The 21730-nt window shown below is 29.2% G+C and overlaps 1 protein-coding gene across 1 annotated transcript; it reads left to right on the top strand.

Annotated features, from left to right (window-relative positions):
- The first annotated feature begins 320 nt into the window (after positions 1 to 320).
- On the top strand, positions 321 to 21248 carry TP63 (Tumor protein 63). The gene is made up of 10 exons (XM_051208898.1): positions 321 to 892; positions 2283 to 2488; positions 7729 to 7825; positions 8329 to 8489; positions 10274 to 10416; positions 10792 to 10915; positions 13794 to 13954; positions 14950 to 15661; positions 17945 to 19178; positions 20472 to 21248. Exons 1-10 carry the CDS (start codon positions 629 to 631, stop codon positions 20550 to 20552), a joined length of 3183 nt encoding a protein of 1060 aa, XP_051074305.1. The 5' UTR covers positions 321 to 628; the 3' UTR covers positions 20553 to 21248.
- Positions 21249 to 21730: the final 482 nt, after the last annotated feature.

The following is a 21730-nucleotide window of genomic DNA, read 5'->3' as shown; positions in this document are numbered from 1 at the left end:
TACATACACCACCTTAGAACCGCAAATTATTTCATTTTCATTCTTTATATATAAGTAATCGTCCTCTTATTTGCATGTTTGTATGTAGATGCGTGTTTATGTGCACGTTTCTATGTTTCACTTAAATATTAAATTCCCCCGTGTTTCAGTCTTTTTAAAGTTTATATTATATGTACATTCAATTTTAATTTTTTGGTCATTATGTCCATAGGTCATATAGAAATAATGTATGTGTGTGAAGAAGAATATGAAATACGTCACTATATATATATATATATATATATATATATATATATATATATATATATATATATATGAACCTTCTTGTTGCCTTAGTCCATTTCAGTCAACCACACCACCACCAACCATATCTTACCAACAACCGATTCTTTCCAATACGATTATGGTTATTAATTTACTATTTGTCATAGTTCTCAGTTGTAATTTAATCTGAACACTGAAAGGACGATAAATTCATCTTATGTTCAGAAGGTGGATATAATATAAATTACTATCGTCAATGCTAATAGTAGTATTGCAATCCGTGTAGTGAGTGGAATATAAAAAAAAAACAAGGATACGAAAAAACTCCGTTTATCTTTATAAAAATAACTGAGCAAAAAAAATAATGAATATTACATTACTAATGAATGAAACAGACTCTGTCCAATGTCATTCGGTAAATGTAATCTCTGATAGTATAGATGATTATACAAATTTATCAAATGTACAGTATATACATAAACATAATACCAGTAATAATTCTAGTAATAATAATACTAGTAGCACAATTAATAATCACAGTATGCTTATCACTAATCACAAAAGCAATTCAAACAGTAATACCAATGAACTATCAACTACAGATTGTACTAATTTAGCAGATAATTTGGTAAGTTAATTAACTGTTTAATATATAATGTATATTGTTAAACAATTATGTATGCCTAATCTTATAAAGATTAGTATTTGCTTACTAGTATATGTAGTAAATGTTGTGAAGCATCGTTCAAATAATAATAATGTATGGGATACCAGTAGGGTATACGTCGTGTTCAATCAAGATGTCAAATTATCTATTTAACTCGAAATGACATAATCTACTATTATATAAAATATGAATTCCAAAAATTCGTATGATTTTTTAATGTTTATTCTCGAATGAGTTAGAACTCATCTTATAAATATGTTTACTTGTCTGCATACACTAATGTACTATAAGTTTTTAGCAACTTTAGGAGCATTATTTAACGCTCAATGGTTTCAAAATGTGTATATAAAAGTATACGTATTATATCACAAGTGTAAAATGATTCGTGGCTAATATCAAGTAGACGTATATCGAACAAAATTTTCAAAATTTCCTGACAGTAATTTTGATCTAGATAAGTCGATAGTAAGTGAATTCAAGGTTTATCTACACTACCTATTTATACTGACCACAAAATATTTTTTACTCAGGTAATATGTATAAACAAAAACGTAATTATAAGTCATTAGATAGTAATCCCAAGGTATCATCGTTTTCCTATCCCATCAAAAATGAAATAATTCCGAGGAATTAAGAAAGATTTATTGCTTTAGTTAGTGATTTACAAAATCGGTTAGATAAGAAATATAAGTACTGGTAAAAAATAAATTTTGTAAGGGTTTTGAGATAATGAGTGTAGATTAACACGCTGTCTGTTCATTAAATTATGTTTGACGTTATCAGAATGATTGAACGTGAACTATTGTTGATCCTATAATAATATATAGTTAATTTAAACAAGTATATCTAATACTGAACTTGAATGATTTGATTTATAGTTAAAGTTATTAAGCTTTGACTATTCAGTGGCACATTCAAATTCTACCTTATCTACTACAGTTTGAGTAACTGTCTATTCTCAATAATCCACATATGTATTCAATTGATATTTTTCAGAATTTTAGGGAACCTATACTTCTCGTCATTAAAGCTTCAGCCAGCATTATAAGTAACTGATGTAGATTACTGTAATCTACTCTAAACTACTTGCATACAATCCACTTATTGGGTGATTATTTTCAACTGAAGACTATCAGTAGTTTTTTACGTAGTTATTGGTCACCAATCTAAAGTTAACTATCATGACTTACAAGGTTATTTGCTGATATTTTTTTTTCTGGTTTTGAATCACTGATTCCTAATGAAACTTAACTGGGAAAAACTAACTAGGCAATTAGTAATAAATATTCATTCGCATTTATTGTCTAATTGTCATGTGGGACACCTTAATCGATTGCCTTTTTATGTATAGAATTCTAGTTCAAACTGTACTTCACCGAATGGTTCAACACTTACCATGTATGGTACACAGCATCGTTTTAAAATCAGCCCAAATACATATCACGATCTGGAAAACGGAAACAGTTTGACTACTACAAGTATTGGTCCTCGTCCGGATACAGATCTAGATTCAGCATTCCCACCGAAAAAGCTATACACTGACGATATACCTGTTCTGTAAGTAACACTTTATCCATGGTCATGGATTTATTTCACATAAATTTGCTTACGTTTGAACTATCTCCATTTTTGAGTGATATAAAGCTGAAATTTAACAATGTAATATTTTTAACTGTTAATATGTAAACAACAAACTAAGTTATACACAGGGAGATTATTTCAATGTCAATTTAGATCCTATCCGTCATCAGTAAGACTCAACACATACTAGTCTTTTTGGCAAAAGTTCGGTTTTGATAAATCCATTGAAGTTGTGCATTTTGCTCTTTGTTGCATTAATAAATAAGACATGATAATTGGCTTTCTTTATTTTAGATTTCGTGTCTGCTTGAGAACATATTATTTGAAGGTTAGATAATTGCACTAAGATTTAGAAAATGCAATTGATAACTTCATCATTTACATTTCGACAATTAATACAAAAGAATAACAATAATCAATGAGTTGAGAAATTGGATACGAACTAATTCTTAGTTGAATATTCTTAATATTGTGTATATAAAGTATTTTACGTGGTACAGGTTAGGTGGATTGTAATAAGTAACAACTGTGATTTATTATCATCCTGGTCTTTCTGAAATATGTTTTAACAAATTCAGGACCCATAACTGTCCACATTGATTATCTTATGTAGAGTAACAAGTTGGATCAATATGCAAAATATAAATTATAATCTGAATTATCAAACTACAACAATATATCCAGTAGAAATGATAAGAATTTTATTTTTCCTACTGAAGTTGAACCTTTCTCTCTGACTTATGAAACAAGGGGAATTCGTATACTTGTGGGTAAATTACACGTATATTTTAGTTGAACAAACCAAACATCAGAGAACATTATTCAGTGATAAAATTTATGTAGGTTCCATCTGTATCCGAATTTATTGTGATAAATTATTTGTAGCTAAATTCATGAGTCGATGTAACCTGAAGCACTATTGAAAACCTGGAAGCACTGAACGGTCGTTTCGTCCTAGTACTGGATTCCTCAATAGTACGCGTCCACGATCCCGCGCACGGGATTCGAACACAGAACCTTCGATCTCGCGTGCAAACGCTTAACCTCCAGACTACTGAGCCGGCATTCAACGGTGTTAATGTCTAACTTCCATCTTTAACACCTTAAAAGCTGCAGAAGTGAAACATCTTTTTCGGCTTCGATATTTTATTTACGTAGCCTAAACATCGATAAAACTAACTTGAGTTACTATACTTAATACAGTATTCCTTCAATACATAGTCAACTTGATTAATTCATTGGGATATTTCCATCATTTACATTTTCATGGTGCCTTGTAGTCGAAGTAATATATCTTTTTTATGATGAATAAAATTGCAAACGTTTTGTAGAATCAATCCATTTTTGATTGATTGCTTCTTGACCATGTGAGGTTTTAAATTCCATTCATAACCACAGTTAAGTATCATTTAATTATATTACTTGCAAAATTTAATAATCTTTATCTGTATCTTATATACCAAGAAATGTTCATTGAAGCTTATTGAAATAATGATGGATATGGATGATAAGGTGAGACCGAAGATCCTGGGTTCGATTCCCGGATCGAGGTCATAGATGCGCAGCTCGGAGGAATCATATGCCAGGTAGAAACGGCCATTCCGTGCTTCCAGGTTTCAAGTGGTGGTTTATGTGGATCAGTTCATGATTTAAATTGTTAAAAACCTCCACTGTTTTAAAATAATAGCCACTAGCGAAGAGCTCTGAGATAGTAAATCTTAAGATTTAGATGTCTCCTTACTTGTTAACCACGTGTTCATGATAATTTGTGTTAAGAATGACTCAGTTTGTAAAGCGATATTTTGAATGACAACTTTTGCAGTGTACAGTATCTCTCTTAAACATCATTCACATATCGTTTGTTAATCGATGCTCTTGTTTAGCAAAATGTTTAGTCTGGAAATTCACATCATAAGCCAGAAGATTTAGAACGGAAATCTACACCAAATAATCGAAAAAAGTTTGTATTTTCTGATGCTTTATTTACTAAGTCATAATATCAATAACAATAGTTACCCAATTGTTTATGCAAACTAGTTTTTAGAATGATTCGACTTGTTTTGTGTATAAAACTTAACAATTATAATCACAATATGAAGGAGAATATAACATGATGGGAATATCTACTATATACTACATGTTTCTAAGGTACTGGAAATCCTAAACATTTAGCCATGCTTGTTTAAATGTGTTACTCACAGTAGCCCAGATATATTTATTATCTCTGTTAAAATTTTGGGCATAGTTTTGTACTTTAGTTTTGACTTACTTGATTTACTCGTTTCTTTTACGCTAAATTCATTTTATTAATTTTCTACTACTACTTCTATCATTTCGTTTACTGTTTTACGTCTAATTTACTTAATTTCTTTATATTATGGTCATGTAAATTTTGAGAGCTTCAACCAATGGATACTTGAGACGGGTTTCAAGTTATTTATGGTTGACTAATTATTTGAATTACTTGGAACGATGTACTTTTTCACATGAGTAATAAATCACTCAATTAGTAAACTCTTTAAATTTTAACATGCATCAAACGTTTCCTCCACATAAGATTTTGGTGTTAAATAAAATAATCTTTGTATAGATTACACAAACATCATTTAGGGTTTATCGATTTTGCTTCCTGCAGTGAATGAGTATATTTATGATTTTCAAAGCTGTAGAGTACAATGTACAGTAATACATACGTTATCTAAATCGTACTTAATCAGATGTCAATAAGTGTCTTCACACATTAGATTTGCTAAGAACCTTATAAATGCAAAGTACTTTTGAAAAACTGGCAGAAACTGATGCTTGTATACACTCTTTGTGTTGAACCTTTGGTAAAAGGTGTGTTCTAATGAGAATTAGCCAATTTTTGTTTCACTATAGTCTTAGCACCGCTTATAATTTAACACGTTGTTATAATCATTCATCTAACTTTTCTTCACTTTCCTTATACTCACCAAGTGAGAATTTCTGTTTTTATTTCTTTATAGGTTATTATTTCTTATTACTTCTAGGGCTACCACGTAATTTACATCCGATACTCTTTTTTATTTATTTTTTGATAGCTTTATTAAATAACACAATAATCCTCTATTTCATCATTGATCTGTATGTGTAAAAGTTAACTAAAAATACGAATAATGTAAATTATATTGTCGATAAGAAGATTCATCTTCATTTTAGTCTAACGACATCAATAGTTTTCTTTAGTTGTTTGGGAATGTAGCTTGTTCATTCTTTTACTAATTGAGGCACCTTCCCCTTCTTTGTTTCTTTACAATATCTTTACTTCTTCTGTATGGTGAATTATTTTTTGGAGCTCCATAGTACCAGAATTTATATGCTTTAAATGAACGAAACAATATCAATGCAGCAAAAGATTTGTTGCCTATGTGTTTGAAAATGTTTATTGAGAGCGAACAACCTTAATAATGTAAGCATAATTGATAATAGTTAGTTTCTGAGCCTTCATTTAAAAAATCAAAAGACTAATCAGGTTACTAAGATAAGTTAACTGTGATATCTGAGATATATACATTATATTCTAAGCCAGTATCTATTTTTATATCTGAACCCTAGTTAAAGTAGAAAATCCACAAGAATTATCGAACCGAATAATTCTATTAAATAGTTCATTTATTCCCTATTGGATTAAATTGTATACGGTACTGTTTCTTAAATTTTATGTCACTAATACACCAGTTAATTTAACCAGTAGATTTGAAATTTATGATAAAAACCTCAACATTACTATATCAGATTATGTTGTTTTGCCTAGTTAATCATTGAAAAGTAAAAAGGTATTCTTCATATCTTTTTCATATAGTAAAATAAACAATTTTATATTCATTTTACATGATAGGTAGCTTCTGTAAATTACTGTATCTAACTTAATCATATATATATATATATGTATATATGTATATATATATATATATATATATATATATACTTTAAATGTTTGGTACATATGTCTATAAATATCAAATGATATACAAATTTGGGGCGTGGTACTCTTATTTGTAGTAAGCTATATAAACAAAACAAGAAAGACTCAGTGAAAGACCATAGTCATAGTAATAATAAACTGATAAAAATGAAATTTAATTCACTGAATTAACTAAGAGATTAATAACAATAACTCAGACGATAAAGTGTTGATTTAATAATAGTGTTGACGGCAATATTGATAATGAAATAATAGTTGGAAGTGATTCATCTTAGTTGTTTTGATTCTTCATATACTATAAACTTTCCAGTTGTGAATGCAAAAATTTTTTTTGATATTTGTGTATACATGGGTTACTTGTGTGTGTATTATTGTTTTTTTTTACACTTATGTGCTTGTCAGTAAACAGCAATGATGTATAGAATGGAATATTCTTACCAGAATTTTTTTTGTCAAAAATTGACTAAACAAAATGTTAGACTTATCAAAAGATTTAGGAGTTACGTAGAAAATTAATATTTCGTTTTGTTTCTAATTTAGTTATCGCTAGAAAAAATGAGTAACACTTAATCACATATTAGTAATCAGAGTAAAGCTGTTCCCATTTAGTCTATGTAAATGACATTTGTAAAGATATATTCTTGATCTTTGTTAGATTAACAATAACTTGATAGAATAAATAAAACTAAACAATGAATAAGATCAAGGTGAACTCAGTAGATGATTAATCATTTTAATTTCTTGTTACGAAAATGTTACTTACTACTATTAGTAGTACAATTCTAATAGTTACAAAATTCTGTATCAATTTCACTCAAAGGTAAAATGAAATAATTTTTGAAAATTTTTTTTCGTGAAATAAATGAACGTTTAATCATGGGAATCATCACTTCAGCCTGTAGAGTGAAATATACTCCAACTGTTAGTTTTAAAATTTGTAGTGTTGTTGTTTAAGCTAATGAATCATTGAAAACCAGGAGAGATTTCAATGATAATCAAGGATTCTGCTCTAACAGTAAAATGTATTACCTAGGAATTCAAGGACTTCTACTGTAAGACTCGAAGCTACAATGTTACTGCTATTTTATTCTCTCATATTTTCAGTAATTCATTAAACGAAAGCAGTTGAGAATAATAATCGTTTATAGATTAAGAATAAATTATCTGAATGATACTTTGCTTACTTTGTTCATTTTCTGTATTATTTGATGATATTCGATATATTTTATCATCCTAACGTTCATATAACATTCATTTTATTAAACTATAGAGAATCATTTCCTGGTTTTTATGGTTTCGATCTTTATCGACCATTATGTGGTGATACTTATGAAGCAAGTGAAACAAAACCGAGTACTGCATTTTTTGTAAGTAAACTGTATATCTAACCAATTAAAGCTTTATAAATCATTTACTTATTATTTCATTGTTTTAGGATGCACTTTTGGATTACACAGGCTTCTTAACTGAGTCATTTAAGCTGTTATACTCACTTGTGATAAGAAGTATATTCGCTGTAGAAGTATGTTAACTGGATAATTTAGTAATCAAGTATTCATTTTGGCACTATGCACGACGAGTAAAAATGTATAAACACACAATTTAGCTAGAACTGTTTTAATGTTACTGTTCGACAAATGTTTCTGAATATTATCTTATTATGTATGGAGTTGTTTTCAGACTCTGATAATTCCCAGAGTTGGAGCTGTTACTTTTTACTACTGATAACAAGATGTTTTCTATATAATTGAAAACATTGGCTAGCTAGCCTGGGGAAAATGTTTGTATTTATTATTGTACTGTCCTCACTTCAGTGATAAATAAACTATCCTAAATCTCATTCTTCTTTATATTTACTATTGGACTGTAGTATTTTAAAGATGAACAAGGATGGACAAATTTGTATGCGAAGAAAACACCTACATGGTGGACATTATCCTATTGGTGTCAACGTAAACCCCCAGAAGGTTCATTCATTCGTTTAACACCAGTTTATGGGGCATCAGACAAACAACAGGAAGTAATCCAGAGGTAAGCTTCTTAACTTTCATTAGTGAAAACAAAAATCATTGTAATTTTTGTGAACTTATTCTAATATTGATGACTGTTTCATTTTAATTGTTACTGAGACGTGGTTTTAATTTGTTACACTAAGAACCAGATTCGCTGATATTCATAACGAACAAATTTTCTGTGTTTGTTGGCTCCCAGTTATAATTTTAATTTCTCTGAGCTAGTTGGTTGATTTGTAAAGTTAAGGAATTATGTTATGATGTTTCTTATTAAGTTGAGAATCTTTGACTTGATATTTTTTAGTAAAAGTTAATCCAATAAAGTGCTGTTTCCATTTTAGTCTAGGCAAACTGGTCTTCTATTCCTTACACTATCTGACAAATATATAACAAATACATTCGGAATATTTTCTCACTCACAAATTAGCTTATTTAAATAGATTATTAAAAATTATATTTCAGTAGTGTGTACACGTGTATAGATAGTTACATGTACACTAATATCAAAGGAAGAATGTAATAAATAAGTAATATTGTTTTGTTCACAAATTAAGATAGTTTAGGTGTGTAAAATATTGAATCCCGACTCATCTAATGATATCGGGTCTGCCGAGAGTCCTAAACTTCCTGGGTTTAATCTCAGATGGGTTTGCGGGTTGACACACTCATGTGGAGTTCAAAACTTGATCAGGAGAGATACCGAGTTCTTTCTGGTTGTCAACGTCACTTTGACATCATTTCATAGTAAAAATTTACCTTAAAAATAAATATAAATCACTGACAATCACTATTAAAAAGCCTTGTACTCCAGAATTCTAAATTCAAACCAAAATTTGTTTTTGTTCCTTATAAAAGCGTAAGTTTTCTTTCGTTCTATATCCATTTTTGTGGAAAATTTCCCTAATATTATCGGTTATTTTTCTATCCATTCGGAACATTTGACTATTCTTCTAATAAAATTCACTTCTACAGTTTTCTAAGTCTATAATTTTTGAGAGGAAGAAAAATAAAGGCAGAAAATTTTTTCTTTTCTATCCATTACCTACTTTGTCATAAATATTCACTTCTATCCATAAATATATTCATAACAGACAAATGATTCCCCCTTCCAAATAAACTCTATAATAGTATCGTATCGCTTTTATTTGTCTAATAAGCAAATAATTTTAAAGTAAGGATAATTTTCTATGGTTTGTTTGTAATTCAGTCAAGAATCAGGAAATAAATAGAATAGCATCAGCTGTTAAATTTTCAATACTTTAAAAGAATATGGATCAGTAAAGTCAAGTGTTAATTTTTAGTAATGACTAAAAATAAAGTCTAAAACGGACATTTCGTCACATACGACACCCGTCAATCAATTGTATCTAAAAATTAATGCTATTGTTTTCGTTGAGAATCGAACTGAGTGTTTTCTACCAGCTAAAAGATATAATAAATATCAGTTATTGTTGAGTAGTTCCAAAATATCGTTCCCCATAATATCCAAACGGTTCAATTTTGATCTTGTTAAAGGTTATCATCAAGTATATAGATGGATTGCAAAGAAAGATGTGATAACTGCCTACTCGTCATTTCTCAAACCAACAAGAAAACATTCTTCAATTAATTTCATTTCAACACATTCCTTGTACTATGAAATATTTGAATATTCATAGACATTTTATTCAGATTGTTTTCAAATTTCTAAGTATATTTAAGAAGCTGTTAGAATCTATAAGAAATTAATATTGAATATATAGTTTTTATCCATAATGTGTAAATAAATTTTTCTCATATCACTTTTATTATTTCTCTATTCAGATGTTTTGAAGATTTTATGGCGATTCCAACTACTGGAATGGGTCGTTACAGTATAGTAATGGTTGGTAATTCATTAGCTGAATACTTTTTTGATCCAATAACAGAACGATTATGCGTTACTTTACCATATGAAACACCTAAAGGTAATTAGTAGTTTAAAAAAACCTTTCCACTTCTATCATTCATACTCATTTGATTTTTCGTGTAAAAATAATAAAAGTATTGTGAAATAGTGCATCTTTTAAAAGATTCATTTTCTTGTTCAAATTCAAGTCAAATTAATTGAGATTGTGTCAGAATTTAAATGTATTGTGTTTTTATATTTTTTACTTCACTTGTCATCTTTACTTAAACATGTATGTTCTTACTTAATAACTCAAATAGTGTAACTGAATTTGTTGTATGATAAAATTAAAATTGTTAAATGAAGCCAATAGCTGTAATTGTAGTGATTACACTAGATTAAAAAACCAATTAATTATCACCCTCTATATTGTATACTCTTTTTTTAACTACAGAAGGATGTGAATATAGTCAGTTCAATGGAAAATTTATGTGTTTCAATAGTTGTCTATATAATGGTGGTCAAGGGAACAAGAAACCACTCTTCTTAATCATAACTTTAGAACGTTTAATAACTGGGTAAGTGTATATTAATTTATTGAAATATAACAATTATCAAAGTGCTTATCTTTAGAATCAGCTAATGAGTTATATTTATCACTTTAGTGATTTTAATAATCTGTTAACTTCAAACATTTTAATACAACTCTTGTTTTAGTACTATAAACTGATCATCTAAAATTTAACAAATAGGGATTTGTGTATATTAAGTATATAAATGCTTTACAGATGTATTGATCTTATCAAGTTTGATAAAGTAAAAATGGGTTTAATAAGAGAAAACAAAGAACGTTCAACACTTCCTGGTTTTCGGTGATTCCATAAATGATACTATTTGTGATCTCTATTTTTTGTTATTAATACATAGTTAGTGTAATGTATTGTATATTCAATGGATTTTAATATATGAATATCACGCTGGATGTGTTTTTGATGCAATATTGAATGCAAATATAAATGAACTAGATAAGAAGTTTAATTATCAGCTATAACGAAAGTGAATAAATCTATGACCAGTAAACCTAATGTTCTTTTATTCCTCAATATATAGAAAGATATCATTTATACTAAATAAATATAAAGACGTTCGTATTTATTGAAAAAAAAATATATATCTCCACATCTACAGTGAATTGAAAAAAAATTGATGAAGACAATAACAATAGAATAGATGATAATGGTTTTGGTTTGTCAATTTTACATTGACATGCTTCAGCATGTTTTAAAATCTTTTATTAGAACAAAATTACCATATACGTTTGAAGTAAAAGTGTGTCTATATTTTTGCTTTTCTGAATGTGGATATATATACCCCCTGGAAGCGAGAGAGGTGACGATATGTACATTTGTAAGGTAGTGAGAGGGGTGTTACATACTCTTACTTATATACTGTACAAACTGAAAAAATACAATAAGCATATTATGTACTTATGCTGTATTGAAATTACTTAGTAACTAAGGTCATTTCAGAATCATATACAAATTTATCATTTTATATACTATTCATGGGTATACGTATTTATTTATTTCCATCTTAAATCTCATTTTGTCCTATGTCCAAAACGATTAGACCATGTAGTGACCAGACGTGACCTGAACTAACTTATAGGTTAGTGAAATCGCTAACAAATATAGTAAAAATAACAATAACAACAACCATAAAGATATAATACTATTCATATAAGAATTTAGTTTGAATAATAAAAGAAAGATATAGAGATAGAGAAAGTGATGAAAGAGTCAATTTGTCTGGTCACGGGGGTATTCGTTAAAAAAACTAGAGTCACAATCATAAGTCTTTAGTAGCAGAATAGATTAGTTTACGTTGTCTACAGATTAAAAAAGTAAATAAATTTCTAGAATAAAACAAAAGAACCTAGACATGACATACTTTGAGAAAGTTTATTCTTGCGGGTGAATGAATCAGATGTTGAGTAGTCGTTTGAATGTTGATGCATTTAAACAGAAATAACATTTATTAACTGAACAAAATCATCAGTTAATAAAACTAAATAACATTGGTTTCATGAAAGTGTAAAGCGATAAGACTATCATACATGATAATCTGTAATGTTTAAAAGGTTTACAAAAAATCTAATGTCATAGAACATTTTTAATCGACATAATTACTGTGAAAACTTTACAAGCAAGTTCAAAAGCAGAAGTCTAGTAGACTTTGCTATATTTTAAAAATTACCAAGTAATTAAAAAAGATAATCAAACCCTTAGGAATCGATGCAATCCTCAAAATTATCTAGTCTATTCTAACCAAGTCTAATAGATTATGGAGTTCACTTTCCTGCTCGTTTAAACAAGTGAGTATATTCTCAGAAGCGAGATAAACTATTTATTGATGACACCTGATATTAGTTGTCTATAGGTTTACAAGTTAGTCAACATCGATCGTGATCAGCGATTAGATTAAACAAAGCAATTTAAGTGTGCACTATAGTCATCTTAATAACAAGTTTATTTTGTGTTAAAAATCTCATAACCGTATTATGTTTGGATATTCCTGTCATAATAATTGGAAAGTACAACTTAATTCTTATTAGAAATTACTGGAAACAAGTAGTATGTTTCTTGATTTTAAGTGTGTTGGTTGTAATCATCAATTAATTTTTAAAAGTAAACCTACTCAGAGAAGACTACCTTCAAGCATTCCAGTAGCTCTTACATTATACATACAGTCACAAGTGTGCGGTACTCTAAAATAAATAATTAGATTGGCTTTATATTAGTGGCTTCAGACCAAAGTATATATTGTGTAAATAGACTTTTTGAATAAACTACCATGGAAATAGTGAGGTAAATTTCGAAAGATTTTTTGTTGAAAGTTAAAAAAAATAAACTGAGTGCGATTATCAAACATATCAAGAAAATTGGAAATGATTGTTGAAATTATTATTATCATGTAGCCTGTTGAATAGTTAGAGGAAATATTAACATATAAAGTATATAAGATCAAAAGGTTGATAGACCTTTTTTATCAGAAAATTACTGTCAGCCTGCTAAGTTCCGTGAACATGAGATTCGAATAGTGATACATACGCTTCTTATATGCACGTTCAAACCAGCTATTTGAGTGAGAAAACGAAAAGTGACTGGTGAGCTTTTATCGGCTGAGCAAATCGGAAATATATGAACAGCTCACTCATAAATATAGATACCTGTCCCACAGAAAATTAAGCTATGTTTTCTATCAGTAGGATACGTCTATTTAGTCAGAAAGTTAAGTCGATAGTTACAGTTAAACCTATAGTGTATATACGTCATCATCTCTTGCTTCTCATCTAATCTATGCATGATCATCCTAGAGTATAACTATTCTTCTCCTACTTCTTGTAAGCACAAACATTTCAATGAAAACATTTCTTGTTTCTTTTTGATAAAACAGGTCTGATCCAAGTAAGGGACATTGTGAAGTACTTGGACGTCAGTGCATCAAATTTCGTAGTTGCGCATGTCCTAAACGAGATAAAGAGAATAACGAAAGACGTACTGGAGATTCCTTAGTAATTGGTACTCCTTCATTAGGTAAACGCAGGAAGGAATCAAGTAAGTGAATTTGTTTAGTCTCAATTTTTATAGATTAGTTTATACTACTGAGAAATAAAAACAGTATTATCATTTGAAGTAACTATTAAACCATTACAAATTACCAATTAAACTCATATGCATGAAAAGTGAAGTTAACCTTTCGGAACACTAACAGTTATAGCTATTTATAATTTTCATACAATAAACATCTAGGTGGATTCTCATAAGGAAATGTAGAAGATATCAGTTTGATAGTGAAATATCAACGTCGAATTGAGCGATTCTTTGTCGGTTAGTTAATTAAGATTCGTAAGTACTGTGGGTCAGGAGCTAATGAAAATTTGCATCATAATTCGTAGCCGTACAAATCATTTACTTTACTGTTTAACCGGTGCTAAGGATATAACAAATTTTGAGTATAATCACTATTTAAAAAAGTTATTTTTTTAGTATTTAATTTACCTTAGTTATCCATAAAACACACTATTAGATCATTCCTACTTCTTATCGTTTGTGTTTGGACCAAATCTTTCCTAAACATTTGAATTCCCAAACTGTTTGTTTATTGAAACATAAGTGAACTTAAATTTGCATCGATTGTCATAGCCAGCTTGAACTTGAAATACTGATCAATCAAAAATTAAGTTTAAAGGATACAACTCTACTTAAGTATTCCATTATTGGCTTGTTCTTAGTTATTCCAACTGAAACTTTCGTAATAATGTGTCAAAAAATTATTACCTTAATCAACTGAGTTATTTCCGTATGTTTTGATTGATCACAATAAATATAGCTTTTTACTGTAGATAGAAGGTAGCCACACTAGATCTTTTCGGAATTTCCTGCAACAAACTGTATAGATTCCTGTGGTTGTTTGCCAGTAAATCAAAGTAACTAACAACATATCATAACAAAATTACAGTGATGTTTGTTAGTACTTTTTCATAATACCTAATGATAGAAATAGATAACATCCTTCAAAAGTTATTTCGAGCTATTCCCTTTATTTCCAGACGATCGTAATGATCGACAAGTCAAACGCATACGTTCAAATCAAAGACCATCATCAGTATGTAATATAAATAATATAACTAATGCCAGCATTCAAAATAATAATGGGGTAAATTATGAAAAAGATACCAATGTGTTACGTGAACATAGCTGGTTATCACCAAATAATGAATATTTAATAAATGATGAGAAGTGTCCAAGTGAACCGAATGGATTTGACGACATATTTGATTATTATGGACAAGAAAATGATTATGATGGTTATGGACAGAATACAATTCACTTCAATGGAGAATCATACAATCTCTTATTAGTTCCAACAAATTTACCTGGGGCTGTCGAAACATTATCGAGTGTACGTTATGGTTTGTTACGTGCATGGATATATGCACTAGCTAAACATCATTATCATCATCATAATCAACAATATCACATGACAATGAAACAATCACCCTTAACAAATGATTTAAACAACAGAAAAGAAACCAAAAGTGACACTAACATTAATAATCATACCTCATCATTAAACATTACAAATAACGTGAATACTAATATGATGGTAGGTAAAAATACTACAGAAAAACGATCAGATACTTCAGAGAGTCGATACTACCCTACAGTATCTGGAAATTATTCACACTCGTATAATCGTGCCGTAATTGGAAGCACTCTGAATCATTGGCTTAAAACGGAGTCACACCTAGCTGCTCTAGTGTAAGTTATATATATATGTATATATATATATATATATATATATATATATATATATATATATATATATATAAAACATTATTATTCTGTATGTATAGAAAGAATGTTAATGTTCCGCTCTAAAATTGAATTCATGAATATAAACGAAAATCAAAATATCGGCAAGTAAATAGAATTAGTGAATAAGTAGACAGGTATTATATTGATGGATGTCTATGAAGGCTGATCATGTTCTTTTAACCTGTCACAACTAGGTAGATTTGAATTTTTGGACAGAGCAGTGTATAAAACCTACCATAATATTAGCGACAAGTGTTCTTAAGTGAAATTTTCCAATGTTTAAATAAATCTGCCTTCATATTTAAAGTTACGAAAACACAAAGATATTATCTGAGGCCAGAGAACATTTCGGCCGAAAGGTTTGTTAACAGACACAAACTTATCTATAGTTCAATCAACTCAAACAGCTGTAAGAAATAAATTTTTGACACAGATCCTGACCAATAAAACAAAAAGACAAGAAATAGTGATAAATTTCCCAGAGGTTTTGGAAAGCCTAGTTAGAGCAGCGGTTATCCTTCGAAACAGTGTTTTCGGTGTATATTACGTAAAATCAATATTCATGAAGGCGTCTCTGAAAATACACTTAGTTTGGAAAAAAGTTTTAATCATAGACTGAAATTGTTTAGAGAATGACTGAAAAACCGTTTTGTTTTCAACAACGCAAGCTGTGTAAACACAAATCTTGCGTAAACATCGAAAAGATAATATAACACTGTTTCTTTGTGATACTTAGCTTTTATGTGAGTGAGTTTGTCGTTCATTTAGTTAGTAACAAGCAAAGAAGGATCTGACACGAATATACATCGGTCCAAGTTCCTATCCCACATCTGCACGTTGAGATGATGTTGACAGAACTAACACAAAGAGATTAGTGAAAGAAAAGTTAGTTATAGTAGAAAATGAAATATTGACTACTATTGGAAGTTTAAATTTTTCCGAAAAACTCAGTCTTAATAATAGACACAGAGATTAAAAATGTAATATAAAACACAAAATTAGCTAGACAGTTTGATGTCTAATTATTAAGCTTAAATTGTATTCAAAACAATTGATTGTGTCTTGTCATTTTTATATACTCATCGGGATATATTTTAAGTATGCACAAAATAGATTTCAGTGACTAATTGTATATCATTAGACTAAAGTTGAAATGAATTGTACTGAACCAAATATAGGACCACAGGATTGCTTTTAGTAATGATACTGATGGATGATTTTCATCTTTGAAATAAGAACAAAACAATACATCCATAGTAAGTAAACAATTTCAATGTTAAAAATGAATAGAGAATAACCTAACAAACATAAGCAAATGTTTGCAATACAGACAGTATGTATATAGGTAGTATAATAAACATTAGTGTTGGTTTTGCTAGTAATATTATTAGCGATGGTATGAATCATACATGATCTAAATGTTAATGCTTAGTGAATGTAGTTTCGGTAAACTAAGACTTTTCTGTGACCTCAAATTAACAAGACTTTTCATACTTCACCTTTGTAGTCAATGTAATTAAGCTTGTCATGTGCACTCAAATATCCACGTATATACTGAGCATATATATATATATATGATAGCAAATCGACCGGACTGTTAAACTCAATGAGCTTAAATATAAGTAACATGGTTGGTGTTATAAGTGACCTGAATCTGTAAGTAATGCATCCGTTAAACGAATTCTTGTAAACGGTTATCTCATTATGAAATGAAACATTTATTTGTGGTTTCATCCAATTATTTTAGTTTGAGGGTACTATTAGATAAATTTGTAATCATGTGATGGAGTCGTGGTACAGGTTAGAAAAATATTACGTTATTGAATGATTAAAAGTTTCTTAACAATGTAACGGTTATTAGCGACGTAATATTCTTATCTTTTTCATTTCAATTGCTCCGATAAATCACAATTTACAGTTGCACAGCAGTACTACTTTGGTGTAAACTCAACGTTATGCTAGTGTTCATCCTGTTAGAAAGCAATGACTATTGAAAGCCTTTTCTATTTTCAACTAAAAAAAAGAGTCTTTGAAATATTATATAAACTGTTAAATCAGTCAAATATGTACATTTCTACTAAACTTCAGAAAGTAACAGGAATTATTTTGGTTGATATCCGAAATATATTTTAAGAGGGAAATAAAAATATGAAAGAACTCATAAGAATGATTTTTGTTTTTAAAATAATAAGTCACTTTGACTTTTGTTTTTTTTGTTTATTACAGACGTGAAAGGATTAATTTATTGAACATGTATCAACAAACTTATCACTTTAGCGGTGATTCTACTGATTCACAGCCGAATTCTACGTTATCTACTGGTGCTATGGGATTTAACGGTACAGGAAATCTAGATGAACCAGTTAATATATTAAATCAAGACTACTTTAATTCATCTAATATGAATGGATCAGTAGGTAGTGAATTGATGAATTCAAATTTACCACGTAATTTGTCTAATCATCAAACAAATATAATGCAAAATATGGCTGCGTATATTTTATCATCTACTAGTACAAATACTACTACGTCTACTACTACAACTGCTACGTCTATAAATAATATCGGTAATCGTGGGTTTATTTATAATACACCAAATGCTGTTGATACAAATTGGTCATATGAAACAGATTCTGATTTAAGAACTGGTCAAACATCTCATACGGATCAGTTATACGAATCAACTCACCACGGACTGATCATAGGCAATAACAATAATAGTAGTACTCTACATGTTGTATCAGAATTAATTGATCCTTATGGACTAGTTCAACACTTACCTCAGTCACTTTCATCATCCTCACCAGTTCATCAACATCATCACATTCATTCACACCATATACATTCTGCACATGTCCAATCACAGCATAATCATCAAATTCATCTTCATCAAGGTATGAATAATTCGACTTCTATATCTGATACAAATGATAATCATTCATCAGCATTTACAACAACTGCACTGATTTCTGAAAATACAATGAACAATAAATCATTAACGCTTAATACATGTCTCCTTCCTCAAATAACACCAACGACAACAACAACAGTAGCGGATACAGGAACAATAGGGACAACAAATTTTGGTCATGATTTTAATACATCAAATTTTTATACTACAGCCTACTTTAATCTTACTAATTCCAATGCTAATGCTGATAATAATAGTAATGGAAGTAATAATAATGTTATAGACTGTACTAATGCTAATCAATCAAATGATATGACAAATCAAAATTCCACTTTAATTGACTCATTATCACGACCTAGTATACCATCGAATTTAAATCATCGAAGTATGTCACAAAATTCCACATTATGTAACTATCAGTTAACAAATCATACTAATTTATCTGAATCACTTTTATTGTCAGAAGAATTGTTACATAATTGTCTGGACAATAAAAAGAAATGTTATGATGAACCAGATGGTGTTCATTCTATACTAACTAAGCATTTAGTGAGTTGATGTTTTTATATGAATGTTTAAATCATGTGTGTATCCAGTCGATAATAACATAACTGGATAGAGATTTGGTTACATTTTTGTGAAATAATCCTAATAGGATTAAATGAACTGGCTTTCAGACGGTCGGTGATTCAATGAATCTCATCGTTAGTTGTATAACTTAAAACAAATATCGTTAACTCCCACAGTTGGGAAAATATTTCTTATATTAATCATGAATAGATCTTGTGAGTAAGCCTTGACGAATATGAAGCGTAAATATAAAACCAAATACAGACTGCTTACAAACAGCATCAAGACTAAACGGCATCAGATGGATTGGTATTTGATGTATCGAAGGTAAAATTATTTGTTATCTTAATCGAACCTTGTATCGTAAATAAGTGGTCTCTCAATCGTAATAAACTAGTTTGTATACAGTATTATTTCCTTATAACTGATTTAAACTACATAGATTCCATTGGAGACGTTTGTTAGATCAATCCAGTTCATAATCGAGATGTTAAGGTTGTCAGAAGGAAACCCTGAAATTAGACTTCTTCCTATTTGACTTTCATAAACAATAGCCACCCTGTAATCTTGAGGAAAGTGGTGTTTCTTGTGAGATTCGAATCCACATCGTGGAGTATTACAGCTTAAGAAGTTACCACTGATATACTGTAGTCGTGACTGAGATATTAACAGTTGCTCATAATTTAATGACCGAACAGTATATACAATAGCAATTTTTTCTTTAAATACTGTGTTATGAGTTATGAATTAAATTGATAAGAAGATAAACAGGTAATGAGCCTAAATTTTTTTCTTCATGGTATTTATCAAATGAAATTTAACTTAAGTTGCTTATTGAGTAAGTCATAATAGCTTCCCCAGAAATCCTCCTAGCCCTAACATTCATTTAGAATTCTAAATGTACTAGTAACAGATTTTAAACTGTAAAATAACTATTCGGAAGAAGTTGAAGGAAAAATTCAAGCGTTTATCATCCGCCTTGTTAACACTCTGAAATCTAATCTTATTTGATTATAGTAAGAAAACCAATCTCTCATTTAAGTTTTTCTGACTTTCATTGTTTAATAGATGCTATTATGTAACTAATTTTCTAAATCTTCTATTAACTACTATTGAGAATTTCGGTACTTATCACAGGAACAATGTATGTTATTATTATGTATATAACCATTGGAAGTTCTCGCTTATATGTTAACATTACGGTTATGAATATGAAATCTATAAGAAATGAAGCATTAATAAAACACAAATCTTCTTCCTTTTTTTTCCCAGAGAAATACATCATTTTGTTTATCATCTACACGATCCCCTGAATCATGTGGAGCTGAAAAATTTGTTAAATTAGAAATCTAGAGCGAGAAAAAAGTTTTCAAATGGAATAATACTGACATATATTGGTTACTTTATTATTCATTCAAATTATCATATAAAGTCAATATAAACTTTAATTCAGTCTAATCAACTGATACATTCTAATCAAATGATTTGATATTTATCCAGTCATTATTTACTTGGTCTAATCATGTCAATGAGACTGTTCTTTTTTACTTTCCAAAAAAACAACAACAAAAAACAAAACAATAAAGATCTACAAATTATTTCCATCTATTCAATCTTTTATATACCACAAGTTTTCATTTATTCTATTCAAGCATATGTATGCACATGCATTTGTAAAATTAAAAATGAAATACTTAAAGTAACATGTAACTAACACTACTTGTCTTCATTACATATTATACATATATCAATTTCAATATCATTGTTTACTATCATCATATTGTACAAGAATATGTACATTATAAGCATTAAAGTATAAACCAGTTATTTGGTTTGTTTTTATCTTTTTTTATTATCTGTAATTTCTTTTTGGTATTTTATTGGCTGTCGCATTTATTGTACGCCTTGTGTCATTATCATTATTATCATTATCACATGAACTCTTTTAGGATTTCTAATGGAATTCAGTTTCTTTTTTCAACTTTACTGTCATTTAAACAACAACAACAACATATAAGCATTCATCTATTCTTTTTTATTATTAATGCTTTTAGAAACATTCCAAAATGAATACATTGAAGTAATGGCATTCTATTGTTCATTTTCTTAAACTCATTCAATTTTTTTTAGTACTAATACGACTATTATTATTGTCATCATTGCTTTTTATCGATACACTTAAACATAAAATTTTGATTTCTTTTCCGCATTATTTTCTGTTTTTTTTATACATAAAAATTTTGTTTCCTATTTTCTTGGCTTTATCAAAAAAAGAAATACATACATGTATAACATACATATATTATGTTGTTCTGATTAGTGGTTAATCTGTAAAATTAGTGTAATGGTCAAGAGGTTTTATGTTTCTCTTAGGTATCTGTTGTGTCTTTATGTCCGGCATTTTATCACATGATTCACCCGCCAATCGAAATACGACTTATACAATCTTAGCACGGTGCCAAATCAATGACGTTCGAGCGGTATGAGCAGCCTAGCGTTCTCGTTGGTCCAATGTTCTCCTAGCCCGTCCA

The sequence above is a fragment of the Schistosoma haematobium genome, chromosome 1 (genome assembly GCF_000699445.3).
Source record: "Schistosoma haematobium chromosome 1, whole genome shotgun sequence".
NCBI classification, from domain to species: domain Eukaryota; kingdom Metazoa; phylum Platyhelminthes; class Trematoda; order Strigeidida; family Schistosomatidae; genus Schistosoma; species Schistosoma haematobium.
Note: the sequence above shows the minus strand (reverse complement) of the source record. Positions and strands in the feature narration are given on the sequence as shown.